Source organism: Salvia splendens, chromosome 1, assembly GCF_004379255.2.
Source record: "Salvia splendens isolate huo1 chromosome 1, SspV2, whole genome shotgun sequence".
Taxonomy (NCBI): Eukaryota; Viridiplantae; Streptophyta; class Magnoliopsida; order Lamiales; family Lamiaceae; genus Salvia; species Salvia splendens.
In genome coordinates, this window is record NC_056032.1 from 3,413,239 (window position 1) to 3,435,404 (window position 22,166).

The 22,166-nt window shown below is 37.7% G+C and overlaps 4 protein-coding genes across 9 annotated transcripts; 2 read left to right on the top strand and 2 right to left on the bottom strand.

Moving 5' to 3' along the window:
• Positions 1-1,137: 1,137 nt before the first annotated feature.
• LOC121808646 (increased DNA methylation 1-like) lies at positions 1,138-8,744 on the top strand. 2 transcript variants are annotated; one of them, XM_042209244.1, is made up of 9 exons: positions 1,138-4,024; positions 4,360-4,462; positions 4,603-4,685; positions 5,473-5,708; positions 6,280-6,366; positions 6,864-6,963; positions 7,073-7,259; positions 7,421-7,822; positions 7,921-8,059. In XM_042209244.1, the coding sequence occupies exons 1-9, from the start codon at positions 1,823-1,825 to the stop codon at positions 7,926-7,928; spliced, it is 3,408 nt and encodes a 1,135-aa protein (XP_042065178.1). In that variant the 5' UTR covers positions 1,138-1,822; the 3' UTR covers positions 7,929-8,059. The 2 variants fall into 2 exon arrangements, with proteins under 2 accessions (XP_042065178.1, XP_042065169.1); XM_042209235.1 differs by adding an exon at positions 8,533-8,744 and having other exon boundaries at positions 1,139-4,024; positions 7,421-8,339.
• Positions 8,745-8,885: 141 nt separating this feature from the next.
• LOC121808666 (photosystem II D1 precursor processing protein PSB27-H2, chloroplastic-like) lies at positions 8,886-10,504 on the bottom strand. 2 transcript variants are annotated; one of them, XM_042209271.1, is made up of 3 exons: positions 10,192-10,504; positions 9,579-9,979; positions 8,886-9,199 (listed from the first exon to the last, which is right to left on the bottom strand). In XM_042209271.1, exons 1-3 carry the CDS (start codon positions 10,250-10,252, stop codon positions 9,062-9,064), a joined length of 600 nt encoding a protein of 199 aa, XP_042065205.1. In that variant the 5' UTR covers positions 10,253-10,504; the 3' UTR covers positions 8,886-9,061. The 2 variants fall into 2 exon arrangements, with proteins under 2 accessions (XP_042065205.1, XP_042065200.1); XM_042209266.1 differs by having other exon boundaries at positions 10,186-10,503.
• A 308-nt stretch (positions 10,505-10,812) lies between these two features.
• LOC121808688 (tRNA-specific adenosine deaminase TAD3-like) lies at positions 10,813-14,507 on the bottom strand. 4 transcript variants are annotated; one of them, XM_042209284.1, is made up of 10 exons: positions 14,389-14,507; positions 13,811-13,922; positions 13,618-13,669; positions 13,464-13,537; positions 12,971-13,092; positions 12,601-12,683; positions 12,431-12,527; positions 11,537-11,950; positions 11,317-11,429; positions 10,813-11,176 (listed from the first exon to the last, which is right to left on the bottom strand). In XM_042209284.1, the coding sequence occupies exons 2-10, from the start codon at positions 13,911-13,913 to the stop codon at positions 11,011-11,013; spliced, it is 1,224 nt and encodes a 407-aa protein (XP_042065218.1). In that variant the 5' UTR covers positions 13,914-13,922; positions 14,389-14,507; the 3' UTR covers positions 10,813-11,010. The 4 variants fall into 4 exon arrangements, with proteins under 4 accessions (XP_042065218.1, XP_042065226.1, XP_042065233.1 ...); XM_042209292.1 differs by having other exon boundaries at positions 14,360-14,462; XM_042209299.1 differs by having other exon boundaries at positions 14,409-14,443.
• Positions 14,508-14,668: 161 nt separating this feature from the next.
• LOC121808679 lies at positions 14,669-21,654 on the top strand. The gene is made up of 3 exons (XM_042209275.1): positions 14,669-15,514; positions 19,758-20,065; positions 21,087-21,654. Exons 1-3 carry the CDS (start codon positions 14,673-14,675, stop codon positions 21,440-21,442), a joined length of 1,506 nt encoding a protein of 501 aa, XP_042065209.1. The 5' UTR covers positions 14,669-14,672; the 3' UTR covers positions 21,443-21,654.
• The last annotated feature ends 512 nt before the right edge of the window (positions 21,655-22,166 follow it).

Sequence of the window (22,166 nt, forward strand, 5' to 3'; positions counted from 1 at the left end):
TGACAGCCATTAATCATAGCTCCTAAAAAGCAGATTCCTTTTCTTACTTTCTCCCACAGCAACCTTCTTCCCATGTTGAACTCATAAAACCTAAGAAAAATAATCTGTCACACTAGAGCGAAATTGATATGCTAGACTTGCAATGATATAGTGTTTGAAGATTTGATTTTATAGGACAGAACTGCAGATTATTTTATCCAATGGGAAAGATTTGTTTATGTTTTTGTTGGTGTTTAACTGGTGATATTAATCAGTTATAAGTATAGATGAATATTGTATGTGGATTTGGTGTTGCAAATCATATTGAGTAATACTCCATTTGTCTATAGATAATTCCTCTGAGGCCCATTTATGCAATAAACTGCACCTTTCAAAGCTCCAGCCCAATTACGAAAACACAGAAAATGAATTTCAAATGGTAGTCTCTCGTATATATAATCCAAAAATATTGTTTGTAAAATCACTACGATATTAGAAATTGAATTTATTTGATCAATTCCATATAAATAACTTATGAAAATTTGAATAATGAGAATATAAATTATGTACTTAATCATCAGAAAAGAACTCGCACATTCCATAGATCTGAATCGTATACTAAACTTACCGCGATAAGTAAAAAATTACTGATAAAAATATCGAATTTGTAAACAAAAAATATGGCGCTGGGAATTATGAAAAAATATATACAAAATAATTTAAAACTTAAGTGAAAAACCCAATAATGGTTCTTCATTTATCTAATAGTGTCTTGAATCTTATTTATATCATGGTGATCCGAACCTTCAATCTATTAATTAGAAGGAAAACATGTCTTAGCTATTGAGCTGCAGTTCATAATTATATTCATTAATTTTATTTCAATGTACATATTTCTAATAGATTTCATTGCGTTTGAACTATAAATTTTTTTTTAACCTATATTTTGTTTTAAATATTTATTGGTATAACTAGTCAATTGCATTTTAAACATAATTTGAGTTTTGAATGCGGAACAAAATAATCAAATTTCGGTATTGTTTCACATTAACAAAAAACAAAATAAAAAATATAGAAAAAATAAAATCCTCAAAATTGCAGAAACAAAAGAAAAGACTCAGAAAAGTTATGAAGAATTCTGACTTCGTTCAATCATACTGTGCAACAACAGCAGCAGCAAGCAGCAGGAACTGGAAGACCAAGACCATTAATCTTTACTCCTCGGATTCCCGTTTTCACCGCAGTGATTAGTACAGTCCACCAAGAAATAGTATTATTCGAAATAATTGCTAAACAATTCTGTGATCACAGTATGTAGTTAGATTTTAAAAATGGCGATGACAAGCAAACGGCAGAGTTTTGGTTTTACCAATCTATACAATTGCTTTGCTTCCCAAACAATTCTGTGATCACAGTATCATAAAGTGCATTTTCTTTACATTTTTCTTTTCGAATTCCTTTCCTCCTTTTTTTCTGCCGTAATAATAAAGAATACGCATAGTATTATACAAACTTTGCTATATCTTCGAGAAAGCAATTTGTGTTCAAGTATTTTTTTTATTGTGAAAACATTCTTCTTCTTCTTCTCGTTGCGTTTCGATTGGTTTGCCAGAAAATCACGCCAGTTAATTCGAATACGATCCCATACACGGGTTTCGGCCGAGGTTGAGAGGTTCATTTTTTTATTGAAAATTAATCCGGTGCCGCGAATTTATGTAGGCGTTTGGTTGTGAGTCAGATCTGCAAATGCTAGACTATAGAATTGAGAATCCATGTCTAAAATATTGTTTCGCGGGTGAGTTCGTGTTCAATTGCGTGTGGAATTGATTGGGATTTTTCTAATATGGAAGATAGTGTAAGATCAGGGGGTGGTGTGTTAAAGAAGAAGACTTCGTCGGGGTGTTTGATAATAAAAAGGAAGGTGGAAAATGGGAATCCGGGAGGGGGGTGGGAGGGTTTGACTTGTCATGGTGATGAACGAAAGAGGCCGAGGCTCGTTGCAGGCGGATTTGGCGCCAGTGATGAGGATGAGTCATTGGGGTTTAAGGGAAAAGTGAATAGCAAGATCTTGCACAATGGCTCCATGGATTACAGGAGGAGTGAGTTTGAGAATAGGGAGTATGAGAGGAGCAATGTAGGGATTGATCTTGGTGGTGAGAGTAGGAGGATGAGTGAGTTTTCAAACGAGTTTGATGAGGTTCATGAATTTGATAAAAGAAGGATGAGGGAAGAGTATTTGGAGAATAGGTATAAGATGGCTGGGTATAGAGGTGGTGTGCGTTCAAAGGATTTTGTCATCGGACCATCACGTGGGAATCTGGTGGCTGATAGACGGCATAGTTTCCATTTTGATGAATCTAGCAGTGGGAGAAGCAAGGGGGGTGAATATACTGGTTTGAGGAACAAGGGATTTGACTCGGAGGAGGTTGAGGAAGAAATGCCGGTTTCATTGTTCAGGTTGAAGCACCCAGAAGTTGCTGATGAGCCAATCAGGCTGCAGGGGAAGAATGGGGTGTTGAAGGTGATGGTGAATAAGAAGAAGAGGAAGATGGAGTTACATTCTCATCATAGTAGGTATGATTCAAGGGGAGTTGAAGAAAGAGCACATTGTAGGTCAGAAGATGCACCCAAGAATGTCCGGCATGTTGTAGGTCATCCGGTTTCAAAGCCACCAGAAAACCGAGGTTTGTGTATTGAGAAGGAGAAAATGGATCTAAAGTTGGAAAAAGTAAAACCAAAATTTAGTAAAGGCGTCAAGACGAGAGAGTCAGAAATCATTGGCATGAGCAGAGGCATCACGGTCAGAGAGAAGGAAACTGATGCTGCTGATACAGCACTTAAGCTGGCACCACCAGGTCTTCAAGTTTCTAGCTTGAAGAAAGATGTGAAAAAGGAGGAAGAAAGAGCATCCATAGAGAATATCACCTCTGTTAAAGGTAAAGAAGGGAAAGTGAAGCGGGGTCGATGTACTGAAAAGCAACTGTTGCGAGAGAAGATTAGGGAAATGCTAATTGATGCCGGGTGGACTATAGATTATAGACCAAGGCGGAATAGAGATTACTTAGATGCTGTGTACATTAGTCCTAGTGGAACAGCCTACTGGTCAATTATTAAGGCTTACGACGCATTTAAGAAACAGCTGGAAGAAGATAAATGTAAAAGTAAAAGTAAATTGGTCATTGATTCTCCTTCGTTTGCTCCCCTTGATGAAGATCTGATAAATAAACTGACTAGGCAGACAAAAAAGAAGATTGAAGAAGCAACGAAAAGGAAGAGGAAAGAAGATGGACCGACTAAGAGTGCCAAGAGATCTTCTGGTAGGGATGATGATGGAGAGAGCTCAGACAGTGATCAGAATGAGGAGAGACTTAGTTCCTGTAGAAAACAGAATCATAAGGCACAGAGAACCAAATTTCCTGATATCAGTCAAGGGAGCGATGGTGAATTACGTAATGGTTCACTAAAAATGAAATCCAGGAAAATAAAAGTTGACATGAATACTTCTGGTTCCAAGTTTAATGTCTTACAGGGAAGAACAAGTAAAGTGATTGGCAAATGCACACTTCTGGTTCGTCGCTCTGATAAGGGGGAGAAATCGGACTCTGATGGATATGTTCCATACAGTGGAAAAAGAACTGTACTGGCCTGGCTGATTGATTCGGGAGTAACCCAGTTGAGTGAGAGAGTGCAGTATATGAACCGCAGAAGGAACCGGGTGATGCTGGAAGGCTGGGTCACGAGAGAGGGAATTCACTGTGGTTGCTGCAGTAAAATCCTTACCGTTTCAAAATTTGAGCTGCATGCTGGCAGCAAGTTGCGCCAGCCTTTCCAAAACATATTCTTGGAGTCCGGAACCTCCCTTTTGCAATGCCAAGTAGATGCCTGGAATAGGCAGGGGGAGTCTGTCTGTCGAGATTATCATACTGTTGGCATTAATGGGGACGATCCAGATGACGATGCCTGTGGCATTTGTGGTGATGGAGGTGCTTTGATCTGTTGCGATAGTTGTCCATCAACTTTCCATCAGATCTGTTTAGAAATGCAGGTAATTACAGGATGGTCTCAAGCACGATTTGTATTTTTTGCTTCATTGTATCATTCATTGTTTCCCCATTTACATTTTGGGTATGATTTTGTTTACTTCATTGTTCAGGTTTTAAAAGAGTGGGATTTATCTATCATTTGGGCTTGTTTTTTATGTTTTGTAGTAGATGGAACAAAAGTTAGATTCTGAGAGTTATAGCACCTTGTAGGCAATGTTCACAATTACTGGCACAAGACACAAATCAAGTTTATCATATTCAATTTTCACACTGACTGGCATTGGATTTATTTTTTCTTGGTAGTTGAGTGCCTTTGGCTAATTTATGTTCAATGCAGATGCTTCCTTCAGGTGATTGGCACTGTCCAAATTGTATATGCAAATTTTGTGGGGACAGTGGTGTCGATGAACTTACCAGATGCAGCTTCTGTGAGGGAAAATGTAATTGTTTTTATTAGCTTGAAATTCTGCACAGCTCTTCCTTTCTCTTTCTGAACTCCCTAACTAACACAAATGCACATTTTCTTTTTTATTTGAAGTAATTTCCTGAAAAACTTCTCTCTTTTGTATTATTTTCATAGATCACAAATCATGTAGTAAAGAGGTGCTTGCTTCGTCTATGAGTTTGAATGGTGCATCCTTTTGTGGGCTGCAGTGTCAAGAGGTTAGCTTTGGTCACCATAATAGCTAGCTGTAGCAATACATTATGAATTATGATATTCTCTTTAATCACCCTTACAGCCCGAGGGCTAAATGAGCAATTGGAAGCTATTCAGTATATTTGGATATTGCTATATACTAATGAATTTCATCGAGCTAATATTTCATGCTTGATAGGGATAAATGATAATCATGGGAGAATGATGATTTCTTTTACCCTTGGAAGTTGGAAACCCATTGTCTCAACTTTCTGTTGAAAACTGGTAGATGAAAAAGTAGTTTATAAGGAATGCCTACTGATATTGTACTAGGAGAATATATGCTGTTTTTTTTTACTTTCTGATGCTGTAAACAAACTGAGATAATGTGTTCAGTATCAGCCATCACGTCATGTTTGTATTTTCGTTGTGGTATCCCTGATTTCAGTTTAGTACTGATAGTATAGATGAATTGGCATAATGACAGTCCACAATTCTTCCTTAGTACAGCCAATCTAGGCCTCTGGTCATTAGCTTGCTGTGGATGCGGTGATTGTTTGTGCAATTTCCAAATTTTATCTTCTTTTACATGAACTGGTGGCACTTAGTGGTAACCTGCTTCATGGCATCCAAATATTTCTGCCAATAATTTCACTCAAATACATTGAAATTACACCTACATCTCCAAAGATACTGTATTCTTTTAATTCCATGAGAAGTTTTTTTGTACTTCAGATTGATATTAACCTTCATTCAGATTCTGGCTTGTATTGGTAATATTGACAATTTCTTTTCTCTCTTCCCCTTCTTTAGTTTTATGATCATCTACAAAAGATTCTTGGAGTCAAACATGAACTGGAAGGAGGATTTTCATGGTCTCTTATTCAGAGAACAGATGTGTCTGATACCTCACACCGATGGTTTCCTCAAAGGGTTGAATCAAACTCCAAGCTAGCTGTTGCATTGTCTGTTATGGATGAGTGTTTTTTGCCCATTATTGACAGGAGACGTGGGATTAATATGATCCGCAATGTAGTCTATAACATCGGGTGAGCTGTTGTTTACCTACTGCTAAGCCTGCGTGTGCACACACTCATGCATCACAAACTATGTTTTTCCCTTCTCACTACTTAGACAGAGGGGTGAGTGTGGGAGAAATATAGAGCCAAATGCTACAGTAAAGTGTGAGCGGTTATTATATTGACTGCTGTTTTCAACAATGTTGTTGTTGTTTACTTATTTATTATTATTAGTATCATCATAGGGCCCTTTTGGAATTGGATCCTAGACTCTTATAGTGTATTTATTTGCATAGTAAGCTGTGAGCCCGTGGTGGTTACGTGTGTGGTGGAGAGGTGGATAAATTGAGGCAAGGAATGAGTGAAAAGTCTGATGTGGATATTTGGTCAAACAGCTTGGTGCTTGTTTCTTATGTTATGAGTGATTACAAAAAATGCTATCTATAACAGGTCTTGAATTGGAGACATAAATCTAAAAGTGAAGTTTGTGCTGTCAAATCTGGGGCTTCAAATACAATGCATATATATGCAATTATGCATAAATCCAGAGATTACTTTAGTAGTTAGTCTTCAGTATATATGACAGATGATTCTCTTGCAGATCAAACTTCAACCGTCTGAATTACTGTGGATTCTATACCATAATACTGGAGAGGGGTGACGAAATTGTTTCTGCAGCATCCATAAGGTAATAAAACAATTTTACCTTAATACTATATGTGGCTGTGGTGGCGACGACCTGAGATGCAAGGATCTATATCCATAACATTTAGAGTACCATTGTGATTATCCATTCTCATTATTCTTTTCCTAATTTTGCTTCACATCTAAAATAATTCAAAATTGTTGATGAATAGCTTGAGATGGTAATAATAATACCTCACAAGATTTTTATCATGACTGTCTTAGAAGCTTTAGTTTGTGTGTGTATTTTTTTCTTTCAGGAAGGGGATTAAGCCTCTCCTATTCAGTTTCAAGTTGCCTGGTTTACAAGAAGAAATTGAAGAAAAATAAAAAACAAAAAACTAAAATGTCAACATTAAGTACAAACTGATTTATTTACTGAGGAGATATTAAATTTTGATCATAAGCCTAAGCCCTTTGAGGTTTGTTTGTCATTTGTCATTTGCTTTTTTCCCCTCCCCTGAGCCAATCTGATCATTGGATTTTTATTTTCTTCATTAGGATCCAAGGGACCTGTCTGGCTGAGATGCCATTTATTGGTACTCGTGAAATCTACAGGCAGAAAGGAATGTGCAGGCGTCTTCTATCGGCAATTGAAACAGTGATGACTTGCTCTGGAGCTTTTGTTTACCAAATTCATGTTTGATTGACTATAAACTCCCCCTACGTATGCTCCCCTGTTGTAACTTTTTGAACTTTTGTGATTCCAGGAACTCCGATATCTCAAAGTCGAGCAATTGGTCATTCCTGCCATATCAGAGCATATGAACATGTGGACTAAGGTTTTTGGTTTTCATCAGCTTGAGGATGGACTCAAGAAAGAAATAAAGTCCATGAACATGTTGATGTTTCCGGGAACAGACATGTTGCAGAAACCATTGGCTAAGCGTTCCAATGGTAAACAAATTCCTATTCCAATTTCCACGTGATACACTCATACGATTTCGACAGTTTCTTGAATGAAATCTAAATTATGTGCTGGCCTCAGATTTCATGTATATGTTCTATTTATTTTTTATGGTACCTTCCCTCCTAATCCATCCCTACTTCAACTATAGGTATGGAGGTTTCTGAATCAATCAAAAACCAGTCTCAGTTGCCTGTTATGGTAAAAAACTTGGATATTGATTCACCCATGGAGTGTGAGAAACAGATGAGTTATGATTCTGGAGTGGTCCACGACACCAAGAAGAACGACAAAGTTGGTGACGTTGACTCTGCCTTTCCGGCTCCAGCTGCTCTTTGTAATAACATGGAAGCTAGTGCTTCAGATTCTGTTTGTGAATCTAATACACCTCTTGCCTGCAACGAAGCTATAGTGGTCAACTCTGAGATGGAAGAAAACCAAAAAGAACTCTCAGCTAGCTCCACAGTCTGTGAAAGCAAAAACATCGACATGCAAAATGGGTTGCAGGGTCCTCCTCTGGAAGACTACTTTCCCTTGGAGAACAAAACTGAAGGTATTCACAACCTTTCAACTGAAACTCTTAGCGAGACTGTGGCCAGTGGAAAAGATACTGCAGAATCTACAAGTTGTAATATAGGTTCCTTGGTGAAGGTTTCTGAAGATGCCAACCTCGACACACCTGAAAATAATTGTTATGTTCTTGAAGCTTCTTCACTTAGTGCTACAAATGGAGATATGGAATCCTCAATCCTTAACGAGAGGGACGGATGTCATGGGGAGGCCCTTTGCATCAAGAGAAGTTTTGAAGTCGCTGCAAAGGATGTTACTGCGAAAGTGCACTTAAATCACAATCCCACCCCTATATCAAGTTTGCTCGATTCTGGAAGAAATGTGTGCAAGGCCAACATCCAGATGCAAAACGATCTTGAGGTGTCTTGTGCTGCTCCAGAGGAAGCTGAAACGGACCTTGAGGTTGATGGAGAAGCTGCATCTCTGACCTCTTCCGAATCTTTGGTTCAGACCGCAGCACCCGCACCCACTGAGAGTGCTGCAGATGGTGAAAACAACAGGTAATTGTTCCCTTGAAATGTGAGGGTACTCAGGGTTTTGTAGCTTTATGTGCTGTGGATGAGAGAATAGAAGAAACAGTATTAGGTGTACAGTTCTTTGAGGGTATTAGTATTACTGCAGGATGCTTCGTCGTATTTGAATTTCAAATCCTAACAGCTCCTTATGGTTTCCAAACCCTCATTGTTCTGACAGATTGTCTGCTGTGAATATCATCAGATTCGAGTAGCAAGCCTTGCAGCTCATTTTTTAGCAGAGGCAGCATTTTTTTAAGTTTTGAATGTAGCTATCAATCTGGTAATTTGTATATATATACTTATATGTTAGCAGAGGTCTCATATTTTCATTTATTGGAATGAGAATCTGATTCCAAATTATTGCTGAGGAAAGCATGAACTTGGATGGTATATGTCACACTCAATCTTATCTTATGTTTAGTTATTACTATTATCTTGTTGCCTGCAAATGCTATTACCTTTTCACAGCTTAACATCCTGCTTGTTTTGAGGATATCATTGGAAGCAAATGAAGTCAACTAAACTGTCAGCTAGAAGAAAATCAAACACATAATAAATCACCGAATATGGTGTCATTGTTCCAATTGAGGACTACAAGCAACACAAAAAATCTCTAATCTTGGAAAAGTATTATAGGCTGTCAATATACATGAAGTTATCAAAATGGAGCCTATGAACTCAGACATATTCCAAACTGTGATCCCATGTCAAAGTGAATCTTCTGCAGTGGTGAGATTGCTTAATATTTCTGTCTTAACCTCCTCTGGAAGGGGAGCGGATGGTCCAGCTTTCGAGTAAAAACTGGCGAGCGATCTTATGGCTTTTTCGAGCATTGCATACGATTCCTGCAGCAGGATGTTCCAACATCATACGCAAAAAGTAAATAACTCGGTTCAATTCTTGATTCTACGTAAATCCATGCCTATTTTCATCAGACTCAAGTGGGATGCTAAATGCATTTCACTGAAGAGCTAACCACAGAATGAATTGCGTGACCGAGACCATAACCGAAGATATAACAAGATCGTCCATAAGACCAGTGTGACAGTTGGTTTTAGCTAATATTATTCACTATAGGTAAACAAACACATGTGAAGAAGAGAAGCACCAAAACTCCCACTCTTTGACAATATGATGAAATTGTTCAACCATCACACAATTTTCTAATGAGTAAATGTAAAGCCCTCAACTTGTGAAATATCAGATGTTAAAAAGAAAACTTGCCTCGTTGACAACTTCCTTCTGCCCCCTCCAACTGCTCAAGTATTCCCTGATTGATTCCTTTGCTGCATCAGCTGTTCGTCTGAACTTCGCCATATCCTTGGTATCTTCCTCCAATGATTCGCGAAGTGTTTTCACAACTTCTCTAACTGATTTCAAGTAAGCCTTTGGCAAAACCTTTCCTGATTTGGTTTTCTCATTAGGATCAAACAACGACTGCAACGCCCCAACTAGACCCTCATCATCCTTCGCCTTTTCCTCTGCCCGTGCAGGCAATAACATCAATCCACAGTTCGGATTCAACAATGCAAGTGCAGAAACAGCAGCATTTTGCATAAGAAAACGGCGACTTGTTGATGTTTCATCGAAGGAAACCATAGCATTACACCTCGATTGTAATCTCTCTGAGAATACACAAAAAAAATACAGAAAAACAAAGGGTAATTAGCTGGTGCATTCGGATATAGAATAACTCATCAAATGTATGATTTCTTCAAGAATCAGCTGCCCTAAAAAGCTATTTTTTGCTTGTATATGTACGGATTAAAATTTACAAATTAGGAGACGGTGTAAAAATCATCCAAATTCATAATCAATCAGGGAAACTCACTATTACTTCTTTCGGCCGAACTCGAAATGGCAAGGGGGCAAATCCTTGCTGCGGGAAAAGCTGCCATTTTTTAGGGTTTAGAACTCTAAAAATTGGTTGGAAACTGATTCTTCTTGGCTCATCCTAACAATCCAGCATAAAACAATTAACACCACAAATATTTGTGTTGCAGAAACAATGGCAAATTATCAAGGACCGAACATCCTAATTTCGGCAGGACACCTATATCCTCCCAAACTTGAGTGATTTGAAAACATGAAAAAAAAAAGTCGAGCTACAATCTTCAAAGAGAGCTCTGCAAAATTTTGTGTTGCGAAATCATCAATCTGATGGTCGTTTTATCCGTTGAGGGGCAAAATAGTCAGTATAATTTTTTTAACATTTGTGTTTACTGATTAACAAAATTTATTTAGTATTCTGATAAATAAAAATAGGATGAGGATTATAATTTTTTGTGATACAATTTCAAGTCCAACAGTAAAATACAACCCAAACTCTTATAGAATTAAAAATGCTAATTTCTACTATTAAAATTGTCGATTAATTCATAATTAAGGAAATCATTAACATTTAAAGATAATTCCAGTGTTATATTCTACCAGACAGAAATTAAATCAAGACTATTCGTGATAAAGTTACTCATTTTCTTGGAATTAATCAGTGGATGGCAAAACAAAACAAACTTGTTGATAAAAAAAACTCAACAAGCCATGGTGATTTCAGCAAGTAGCCAATAAGAGATGTATTCAAGGGATAAATGATAAGTTTACTACACTATCTTAACTCGTAATGTGGAGTAATTAATAATACAAGGCAAATGTTGCATCAATCAAGGATCTCTTTAGGCAGCATGACTCTAAAAACAGCATAGTGATGATTCAAGCTCCTCTCTCCTTGCAGTCTGTGGACGCTTCCCAAAGCGCCATCGTTTGGGTTTGGGAAAGCATAGAACACTCGCCTGATTCTCTGATGCACAATCGCCATTGAGCACCTGAAGTTAGAGAGTGGTCAGAGAAACTAAAGTGATCAACGAAAGAAGAGGTTAAAGCTACATCGAACGCCCCACATACACAAAAGAGATGAGAGTTTGTTTGTGTAAGAGAGAGGCTATAGCAAGTAGAGTACACTCACATAGCACACGGCTCCCACACAAAGTAGATGTCGTAGCCAGTACACAGATAAGGTCTTGTTGGGTCATATCTGGAACCATTCATGTTGCAATCTGATATCTCGTCATTCTTTACCTGAAATAAAATATAGCATTTGAGCAAAGTCCACAGAAAACATAAGATGGAGTAAGTAGGTTTCAGATAGCTTTTGCTCAGCCAAACTCAGCATTGGTCATCTTCACCTTTTGTCTTTTTAAGGGAGAGCCGGTTGGGGCTAGCACTTTCTGATCTTCTTGAACACAATCTGCACCTCGTGGGCTCATAGGAAAAAGATGTCCGTCTCTTGCAGCAGAAGCTTCGATTGCCACTATGGCTGCATGTCGTAAAGGATGCCAAGAATCCGAATTCGAATGTAATCGCTGCTCGAGCCATCCCCAAGGATGTAAACAAGAGACTTCCATATATGATTGCTTCGCTTCATTGGATAATAAATCATTTCCCATTTCATTAGGGCCACCCTGTATAGTTCTTTCGTGATCTTTAGAACAGCATGACTCCTTGCTACTACCTTTAGGACCAGGATAAAAGACCTCATCACACGAGCTAGCAATAGTTTCGCCTGATAAAGGATCCACTATAACAGCAGCATTGACAAGCTGACAACAAAATTTAGCTTAAATTGATCAGGACTAGAGAATGAAAATAAAAAAGAAGGAAATGTGATTAATAAATTATAAGGCCAATAAACGGTAGGAAGAGAAGTCAAGGAGGATATGAAACCAAAGATAAAAAAAATAAAGAAACAAATAAGATGATAACGCCTACTCCATTAACAAGAATAGAGTATAGAGCTACAAGGCCATTTTCTTCCCACTGGACAAAACAATGGCATATTACTTTGCAAATTGGCTCCAAGTGCGATAAAGTTCACACTTCAGATTTGATTAACGTAATAATTTAAGATTTAAATTTTAGGTATAAAAACTAGCAAGGAATTCCTTCATTGAAAATGAGCTAAGAAGATGATTTTTTCAATGCGAACAAGATATACGAGAGAAACCATAAAATTTGCCAGGACTGGAAGAGAAAGAAGCATTTAGTGTGCATTTAGTATAGGATTATAGATCAGAACATACCGAAGCGCCGGATTTCGCCATGTGAACTGCATGTTTCATAAATTTGAGAATAGATAATGAATCCGCCTCCGAAAATCCAGTTATGCCATCAATATTGCTGTTACATGAAGAAACTTAGAACTTCGACCTCATGTTAAAAACACTATTAGTTGATATCTTTAATAACTTACAACGTAGGTGGATGGAAGGAAGTTGGCCACAATTTGCATTGTTCTTCCCATTCTTCTTTTGTTGTTGCGGCATATTTGCATACCTAAACCAATCAGGGTTGGCAAAAAATTTTATGTAAACGGGAACATATGCTTACAATGAAATGAGTTAGATTTGAAACATGAGTAACGAGATAGATACCATAGCATTTTGAGAAAGTTGATTTAACAAAATATCTCTTTCAATGATTTCAAATGTTAACAATAAACCGTAGAGTGCAATTTAATTTAACTGCATCAGCATGCATGCCAGGTTGTATTATGATTTTAGATACATGGAATTGTTCAGACAGGAACTGGCATCGATTAAGATGATAAAACGATGACCCACTTTTGTAGTGAAAGTACTCAACTGGTACGCATTCATAAGCCCCAGCACATCCTCCGGTATATAGTTAAACTCAGCATTGCTTCCATGATCCATGCATAAAATCACAAATAATTGACTCTTTCCTGTCAGGATAAATGTGCTGTCTTAGATCAAACATACTAATATCTGTATGATCAAGCAGAAAATACAACAAATATATGGAAAAGTAATTAAGTACTCTGTGTGCATAGGATGTGATAATCATGTTTCTCCTTGGCCTTATGAACATGCATGCCTAACTCAATAAGCCAAAACATAACTTCCTTGGTATTTCAGTATTCTGAGTAAATACAGTTGAACTACATCAACAATGAACTAAGTAACTTCTAGAATAACATATACTTTGACAAAACTAACCACTAGTCAGATCCCGCTATGTATAATTGCATATAAAATTATGTATGAAAAAAAAATTTGAAAAGCAAAGAAAGTAATATAGAAGACCTGCAACTACCTCCATCAAGAAAAGTCTTTTTTATGCGCTTCACATGGCGGAGGCCTTCCAGGGGAGCTATATGATTTAGCTTTCTGGACACAAATTTGAAATAAAATAAACAACATATCAATATAAGGTTAAAATAACTAATTTATGAACCAAACCAGCACACCTGACTATAGTATTCGCATGCTTAGCATCAATTGCGGAAGCCAGTACATCCACTGCATATACAGAATACTAAGAAATAAAGCCCAAGCAAATAAAGAAAACGATATAATCATCACATATATTCCAACCAGTATAAAGAATCACAAAAATATATACCCGTAGGCACCAGTATAAAGAATCACAAAAATATATACCCGTAGGCTGGTGGTCGGGGCAAATCGGAGGCTTTTCGGGAATGTGAACAATTTCCCAGCAGTCTGATGAGCCTACAGTTTTTCCTTCAGCACTTCCCATCATCCTCTGGCTCTGAGATTAAAACATCAGCTGCTATTAAAAAGCTGAGCAGGTTGGTCTTAGCAATTCGAAAACATTTAAAGTGCTACACTCTAATCTGCGAAGTCAAGCAACATTACATGAATAGTGCTGCTTCTATAGCTCCTAAAACCATTCATACACTCCTAATTTTGCAACATTACATGAATAATACTGCTTCAATAGCTCATAAAATCATTTGAATTGCATACACTCTAATCTTGCAAGTCAGCCTACGATACATGAATAACACAATACTGTTTCTGTAGCTCCTAAAAATAGGAGTTCTGCACTTCTACATAAGGATACTAACAAAGGGAAACAGTAACTAAAAATAGAATGACTGTTTCAAGAAGTAAACGAAACAAAGAATGATAGCATCAACTTAAGAATTCAACTGGAAAAAAGTGATACGTTTACAGAAGTAGTACTTTGATTTTAAATTTAGAAGAAGAAGTACTTTGATTTTAAATCGGGTACCGGAGTTCTGCAGCCGTAGCTTGGAGTGAAAAGGGTTTGACGATGAGTATTCTAGATTGCTAAATTTAGGGGTTTTAAATTTAGAGAATTATGGAAAAGTAATTTGATTTTTGATTTTTTGAATTTTTTTTTATAAAAAGTTTAAAATCCTAGTATATCACACGATTTTATTTTCTAAATTTGGATTACTGTCATCGTGAATTTTCAAATACAAGAAGCCAACACAGAGATTTCAGTCGATTGGAAGAAGAAAAAGGCGTGAGCATGCCAGGTGGCAACGCCCCCAAACCTCCCCACTCTGACCCCTCCAACCACCGCAAATCCCGATGGGAGTCGTCCGCCGCCGCTTCCTCCAAATCCAAACCCTCTCCTAACTCCGCCGCAATTCCTCCGGCTCCGAACAACAAAGGTTCCAATAGGCCCCTACCCCAACCGCCGAAGCCGGGGCCTGAGAACCCATCTCCAAGGCCCGGAAATCCCAATTCCGCAGCAGGGCCGAGCTCGGTCTACCCTTTTAACGATCCGCCACCGCCCCCATCTTATGGATTTCACATGCTCGACCGCCGCAGCATCGTCCTCGCCGACGGCTCCGTGCGGTCTTACTTCGCTTTGCTCCCTGATTATGAGAATTTCGCTCATATGCCGCGGCCCGCACACCGGCCCGGATTCATTGCACAGAGCGAAGTCGGGCTTGATCGCCCCCCTTTTCCGATGAGCCCTGATTTCCTACGTCCTGATGGTAGGGCCCGAAATCCGAATGTGGGACTTGAGAATTCTTTGAAAAGGAAGTTTGGGGAAGATGAGAGGGGCGGAAGGGATGATGGGTTTGATAGGCAAAGGCAACAGCTCTTGCAGTATGGTAATGTGAATGGGCCGGGCCCAAGTGTTGGGTACGGCTTGGGGAGAGGTGGTGATATGAGAGCTGCTAAGAACATGAGATATAATGAGGGAAGTTCGAGCAAGCTTAGGCATAGTGAGGTTGATCAGAATGCATTAAAGGTGGCATTTTTGCATTTTGTGAAGTTGGTTTTTGAGACTCCGAATCAGAAAAAGAGTTTTTTGATGGACGGGAAACAGGGGCCTCTACCATGTCTTGCCTGTCGCAGGTCTGATGTTGTTTTGCAATTGTGTGTTTAGAAATATCTGCTTTTTCGACCTGATTGTTTGGATCATAAATGCTCTTAGTTGACTTGTGTGACTCAAGTATCTGTTTTACATGTTCATGTACATTGTTGATAATTTTGAGCAATAGCTAGATTTTTGGGCAATAGCGAAGTGGCTTAAGGTGTTTCTATAGACACTTTAGATATTGTTATGCTCGGCTAGTTTGGTATAGTTTACTAAGTTTATCAGGTGTATCTGAATTTATGTAGGTCGATTTTCTTTGACTAACATCTTATTTCATGCTTGGTTTGAAGGTTTGATCTGTTGAAAGTTTTGACTGGTAGTGCTTCTTTTTTTATTAAAAGGAATTAAAAATTTACCTTGTAACATAATTTAATATATGCAATGTGCAGGAAACACTTTATTATTGCACTACAATTTCATAGGTTGGTTTAGCTACACTTCTAAATTTGGTTTGTGGTGATAATCTGATATCAATTGTTGTGACGACCTACTCTGGTTTAATCTTGTGAAGGATGAGACAGATATCTCTCACCTACACCTTATGTTTATGTTTTGCTGTATCTTTTCATATTCTATTTCTGATGTCTGAAACCATGCTGCAGCAGTAAGCTCCACTTTATAGTCAAGCATCCTATCATAGTTCTAATAGTGTCTGTCACACTCTCGGGTGTTTGTCTAAGTACTATGCTTAAAAATCTCAGCATGGCAGAGGTTCAAAGCTTTTACTCTTACAAGGATGCCACTTTTTTGTGAGTTAACACTTTGGATCCTGTCTGATGAGTGATGAGACATGCCTTGTGCTTTGGATCGAGCTTTTGTTTCAAACTTTAGTTGCTTTTGTTTCAAATTCCATTCCTTGCATGACCACTTCCATGATACTGGCATATGATATTGGATCTGATTGCAAATTCCTTCGATATAGCCTTCAATGAATCGTATATTTTAAGGCTTAGATTTTTGTGCTTTCTTTTCAATTCTACTCCAAGTCTAGTACACTAACAGCTATACTTTTCGTCCAATTGCAAAAAGCCTATACTGTTAGGCCAATTGCAAACAGTGTCACTCTTCAAAATTGTTTTTATTCAGTCTTCCTATTTTGTTCAAAGTATTTGTTTCTTGATTCCTTTCTGGTTGCTTTCTCAAGCCAGAAGTGTTAAATTATTTCTAATTTTTTAACATAAATATCTGCAGGACTTTGTTTGCTCTTTTGTACTGAGCCAACCTTATGTGGTTACACAGTAGATTATGATGCTTTTCAAGTCCTGATTATTGTTTTTCAGTGCCAATCTTAGCCTTTACTTATGTATTCTCTTGCCTAGGCACGTGCCTTTCATATTTATTACAGAATAGGTTGGAGTAATTTGATTCAACCTATTCCTGGAAACAACTCACACCAATCTTGTTCCCTGAATCTTGAAATAGTTATTTGTGGTTTGTAAGAATTAGATTTGTATGTATGGTGTAATTTGTAGAGCCACTTAGTGTTTTCCTAGTTCTGTTATGACTCTTTAACATATAGAGAAAATTTCGCTAACATCAATTTGTTTTAGTTAGTGAAATAACCATGGCAGCAGCCTCTACATTTTGGATATGCAATTCCCGAGTCAACAGCATATACAGGACCCGTTGCTTATTTTCAAGCTCACTGTCGACTATGTCATCACTATAAATAACTTGCCCATGATATTCACAGTTGTGCTTAAATTAGATCTCAATTTTGATGTTCCTGTGAAAACAGTGTGAAGTGATAATGCTAAGGTGTATTTGCCTGAACAACTTTGCTCTTATATAATGCATAATGGCATTCTGCATCAAACATTATGTTTTGATACACCGTCCCAAAATGGCTAGTTGAAAGAGAAAATAGACATATTCATGAAACAGAAACAGTCAGGGCTCTGTTGTTTAGGATTCAAGTTCCTAAACACTCTTGGGTTGATGATGTCTCCACAACAGGCTATTTCATGTTATTTTCCCTTTAAATCTCTATATTTCAAATGAACCTAGGATATTTGGGTGTGTTTGTTTTGTTCGGGATGTTAGACCTCACGTTACCAAATTGGATCCCAAGTCTTTGGAATGTATCTTTTTAGGATATCTTGGGTGCAAAAGGGGTATCAGTTTTGTTACTTCCTAGCCTTAACAAATATCATCTGTCATCCGATGTCTTCTTATCAGATTACAGTATTACACTCCAATTCCTTTTCCTTCCATGTTCCTCCCAAAGAAAATGAAATTTCAAATTAGATGAATCCCAAATTGTCGGGTTAGTGTAAGCTTATCCATGCATTTATGCACTCTTTGAATAGAAATTTGTTTTCTGCAAGATCGCGGCTTTTGTACTTTGGTAACTCCAAGACACCCTTATAAACTATAAGGCTGTCTTCCTAAGGTGCTGCTAAATGGATGGGTCTTATCAACGTCCATGAATGAGAAATCATAGATTGAACCGCCGGATCCGAAAAATTTGCTGCTACTATATAGCTTAGTATCGGCTAAGTTCATGAATTGGAGATAAGCGGACCGATGACATCCGCCGCAGGGTAAACTACCGCCTCTCATTCCCCCAACTGATTCTATTTGTAGAGGCCAACGATAGACAATAACTCCCCCCCGAACACAGCTTACAACTTTCATCGTACTGTGCTCTCCAAAGAGCAACTCTTCTCAAAATCTCACTCAAAAGGTGCTGAGTTGGAACCCCGTTCTACCTAAGGATTCTTGTAGGTGTGATAGTGGAACTGTTGACAGATAAATCACCTTTACTGGCACTCTGTGACTCTACAGAACTGTACATGTCGAGACCAACAATTGTGAGACATCTTCGCCATAATTCTCATTGGAGTTAGGTTTGATCATCTTTACAACAAGCTAGAGGCATGTTATAATTAGATTTGTCCATATGGTATAACTTTTAGAGAAACATAGTGCTATCCTAGTTAGTTAGGATTCTTGTGTATATTAGGTGCTTTCACCATACATGAATATATGGAAATTTCCAAGTATCATGTTTCTACCTTTGATTTTAACATGGTGGTATTTTGATACAAAATCTAGTTGGCTAGTGCCTCTACTCAAATGAATTTATTTTTTATGGTTCCTACTTTGTTGTCTTATTAAGCTCAAGAATTATAGATTCGGTTACATCTTATGATCCTTCCAAATGAATGTTCCGTGTATTCTTCTCTTTCATTTTACAGTGGAGTTGCTCGATTTGTGTATGTAGTGCCTGTGCCAGTGCAAGAACATAAATTCTCTGTGATGCTTTAACTTGGGATGCCATATAATGAAGTAGTTTTGTGTTTAAATTTTCTATTGTTTAATCGGTCTGTATTCCTAAAGGTATCTGGATTTGTATTTTAGGATAATTAACAAAGCCATTGCATATGATGCAGAGATCATTGTTTACTGGATTATGATTGTACTAGTATATTTAACTGATTACTGCTTTGGATTCCTCACAAAGACTTTAAAGTTGATTGAGTGCACAATTAGGTCTTACTATCTCTTCCTCCAGCCATCTTATTTTGCTTCCAGTTCACAATTTTTACCTACTACTTTTCTTACTAGCACTGACAAATTATTCATAGATATCTCCTTGTTGAGATAGGGATTGAGTGATTGCAAAGGCTTCCGGCTGCCTCTTTATGCTGTGTGCCTAAACCTCTATTGAATGATTTATGTGCTTGTCAATGCAGCTGTTGCTTGACCGGTATGACTGGCTGTATAGTAGGCTTTAACTTGTAAATGATTTGTGTTGATGCCACTGGTCAGGGATATTGAGTTTAATTTCAAGATGTATATTGTACTGGTTAGGTTCTCATATTATATTCTCAATTCCTTGCTTGTAAGTTAAACCAGTCAGCATATGGTTGAGTACATTTAGTATGATTAAATTTTTAGATGCAATGTATGTCAAGCATTGTTCCTCACAGTGGCAAATATCTGATGAGGTTGTATATGTGTGTGAAGCATTCGTGAATATTCCAATTTGTTTTATTGGTGTAAAATTAAAATGACAATATCTTTATTGGTTGTCTCTTTTTTTGTTTGATAAATGGGCTATTGGAGCAGTAAATTGTATCTGCTGGAATTTGAACACAACTTGAATTCTCCAGCCAGATGCAGATATTGCTAAATTTACCATCGTATTATCTTGATATTTTTCTTGACTTGTCCCGGTGTCTGAGGCAACTACACGGTTTTGACATGGAAATATAGGTCTTCGAAAGATTTTCCAGACGTGCACAGTCTTGTCATGCATGCATACAACTCGGAAAGTGCTGGCTCACTTGTGGATCATCTAGCTTTTCACAAGGCTTTGTGCATTCTAATGGGCTGGAACTATTTGACGCAACCTAATAACTCCAAAGCCTATCAGAATCTTTCTGCTGATGATGCAGAAACAAACATTGATGATCTGATTGTGTGGCCGCCTACTGTTTTAATTCATAATACCATCACGGGAAAAAATAGCGAAGGACGCATGGAAGGTTTAGGAAACAGAGCAATGGATAGTATGCTTAGAGGTATCACACACTCCCATTCTCTGTCGGTTTTCATCTGTTCGTGAATGAGATTTTCTATTTGTCATCTTTGGTGGCTGCATCAGTAGTGGTTTTGTCTATACAGTAGTAAAGCATTCTCTAAAGTGTTTTTTCTCTTCATCTAGATGAATCATCATCTATGCTGTTTAACATCTTAGTAAGGTACAACTTTTATGTGACCTGAATAAGTTTGTCACAATTATAGTTGTATCAGTGAGAAACTATAGACTGGTGGTTACCTAACTGAATTCTGATTCTCTACAAACTGTTTCCACCACCTCCACCCAATTAATTATGTGGTGGTGGTTATAATAGGTGATTATGAACTACTTACTGTCATGTAGCTTCCATTTTAGGGCTACATGGCTCTCGTTTTTTTTAGTGTGGAAGCACTAAAACATACTTACTGATTCAGAATCATCATCAGTCTCTGGCATGACCTGCTGATTTTCTTAATTTATTGTAATAGCTTTAGAACAACTAGAACAATGAGTTCGTGTGTCGGATCATAGTCCGATTCTATATACTCCTATATAGACCACTTTGGGTGGACGTCATACTTTCGTGAAGAGGATATTCCCTTCTGTAGCACTTTCATCTCATTGTTGTGTATCTGCATTTGCTCTTAGATTTGGGGATGGAAATGAACTGTTGGTTCATGTTGCTGGCCAATATGCATTTATTCTTGCTGCTAAGTTATTAGTCTGTTTAATCATTTTTATTTCAATTCTGATCCTTATGGAGGTCAAAAATATGTTTACCTCTTAGCTTTCTTCAAGCACCCCCACTCCTCGTCTCTTCTACGGAATCAACAGGATGTATTCTACGGAATATATATATTGTCATTTCCTCTTTCAAAGCGTAATATAATGTTTATGTAGGTGGCATGTTTCTCTTTATGTGGTATCAAATCGTGATTGATATGTCTTGACGATCGAATTGAATTATGGTTAAGATGTATTTGGATCCTCATGCCAGTTTTTTCACTTGTTGTGTCTTTCAGATCTTGGATTTACTAGTGGAAAGTCGATGTCATTGTTTGCAAGAGAAGGCCATCTTGGCATGCACGCAGTGAAGTTCGCAGGTGACGAATCGGGGCTCAAGGAGGCTCGGAGGCTTGCTGATTATTTTGAGAGACAGAGACAAGGGCGGAAGAGCTGGGCCCATCTGCAACCCTTAACACTTGCCAAGGAAGACGAGAAAAACCCAAATCTCGTGAAATTGGATCCCAGAACCGGAGAGAAGAAGAGGGTGTTTTATGGGCATCTAGCTACTGTTGCCGATCTGGACAAGATTACGTTTGAGCTCAAGAAGAAGGTCTCGATCGTGAGTGCACGGGAGCTCACACATCGCACATGATCCCTGTATCGTTCAGGTGAGTAGGTACCACACGTCTTGACGTTACATTATGATGCAGTTTGTGTATGAATTTATTTGTGACTGGAGATGTTGACAAGATGCAAGAATTGCTTGTAATCTGGTAAGTCTTTACCGTATTCAAGTATAACACTGCTTGTCTTGAACAAAGATTGATGTTCCAAATTTTAACTTCATTTTTTCTCTTTTGACTATCTTGAATAGTGTTTGCTTTGGCTGCAATTAAAATGATGTTACATATTTGAAGAATTTTATTCAGCCCACCAAAGCATATATGGTAGAGTAGTCTATTTTATTTACTTATCCAAATTAAACTATGGATTGGGTAGTGATGGAACTTAGTTCACTATTTGCATATTTTAAAGTATATTACTAGCTTTTTTGTTTTTAAATTTACTAGCTACGGCATTATGTATATTTCTCGTGTTGTTTGTCATGGTATACTACACCTCACCTCTATTGATAAATTAAGTCACTAATTAAGAATAAAAATGTATTTCAATAAAATGTACTATAGTGTACTTAAGAAAATAAAAATAGATAGTAGTAGTAATATTTGTCTATTGTATTGGCATTTACTTATTAATATGACTCCATTTCAAAGGGAATTGACGTTCTGGCATAGAGAGAACAGTCTACACTTGATAATGCATTGAATGACTTAAATTATAAGTATGACAAAATATGTGACTAATTTAATACGCTA

What these genes read in the sequence shown, in the direction of transcription:
- LOC121808666 (XM_042209266.1), bottom strand. Translation starts at nt 10,252, where the DNA reads ATGGCAGCTTTTCCCGCAGCAAGGATTTGCCCCCTTGCCATTTCGAGT. An exon ending in TTCGGCCGAAAGAAGTAATA is followed by an intron (nt 9,980 to 10,185) that starts GTGAGTTTCCCT and finishes GTGTATTCTCAG; the next exon opens with AGAGATTACAATCGAGGTGT. An exon ending in AGAAGGAAGTTGTCAACGAG is followed by an intron (nt 9,200 to 9,578) that starts GCAAGTTTTCTT and finishes ATCCTGCTGCAG; the next exon opens with GAATCGTATGCAATGCTCGA.
- LOC121808646 (XM_042209235.1), top strand. Translation starts at nt 1,823, where the DNA reads ATGGAAGATAGTGTAAGATCAGGGGGTGGTGTGTTAAAGAAGAAGACT. An exon ending in AATGTAGTCTATAACATCGG is followed by an intron (nt 5,709 to 6,279) that starts GTGAGCTGTTGT and finishes ATTCTCTTGCAG; the next exon opens with ATCAAACTTCAACCGTCTGA. An exon ending in ATTGGCTAAGCGTTCCAATG is followed by an intron (nt 7,260 to 7,420) that starts GTAAACAAATTC and finishes CTTCAACTATAG; the next exon opens with GTATGGAGGTTTCTGAATCA.
- LOC121808688 (XM_042209284.1), bottom strand. Translation starts at nt 13,913, where the DNA reads ATGATGGGAAGTGCTGAAGGAAAAACTGTAGGCTCATCAGACTGCTGG. An exon ending in TGAGTACTTTCACTACAAAA is followed by an intron (nt 12,684 to 12,970) that starts GTGGGTCATCGT and finishes TGATTGGTTTAG; the next exon opens with GTATGCAAATATGCCGCAAC. An exon ending in GTGTGGGAGCCGTGTGCTAT is followed by an intron (nt 11,177 to 11,316) that starts GTGAGTGTACTC and finishes CTCTAACTTCAG; the next exon opens with GTGCTCAATGGCGATTGTGC.
- LOC121808679 (XM_042209275.1), top strand. Translation starts at nt 14,673, where the DNA reads ATGCCAGGTGGCAACGCCCCCAAACCTCCCCACTCTGACCCCTCCAAC. An exon ending in CCATGTCTTGCCTGTCGCAG is followed by an intron (nt 15,515 to 19,757) that starts GTCTGATGTTGT and finishes ATGGAAATATAG; the next exon opens with GTCTTCGAAAGATTTTCCAG. An exon ending in AATGGATAGTATGCTTAGAG is followed by an intron (nt 20,066 to 21,086) that starts GTATCACACACT and finishes TGTGTCTTTCAG; the next exon opens with ATCTTGGATTTACTAGTGGA.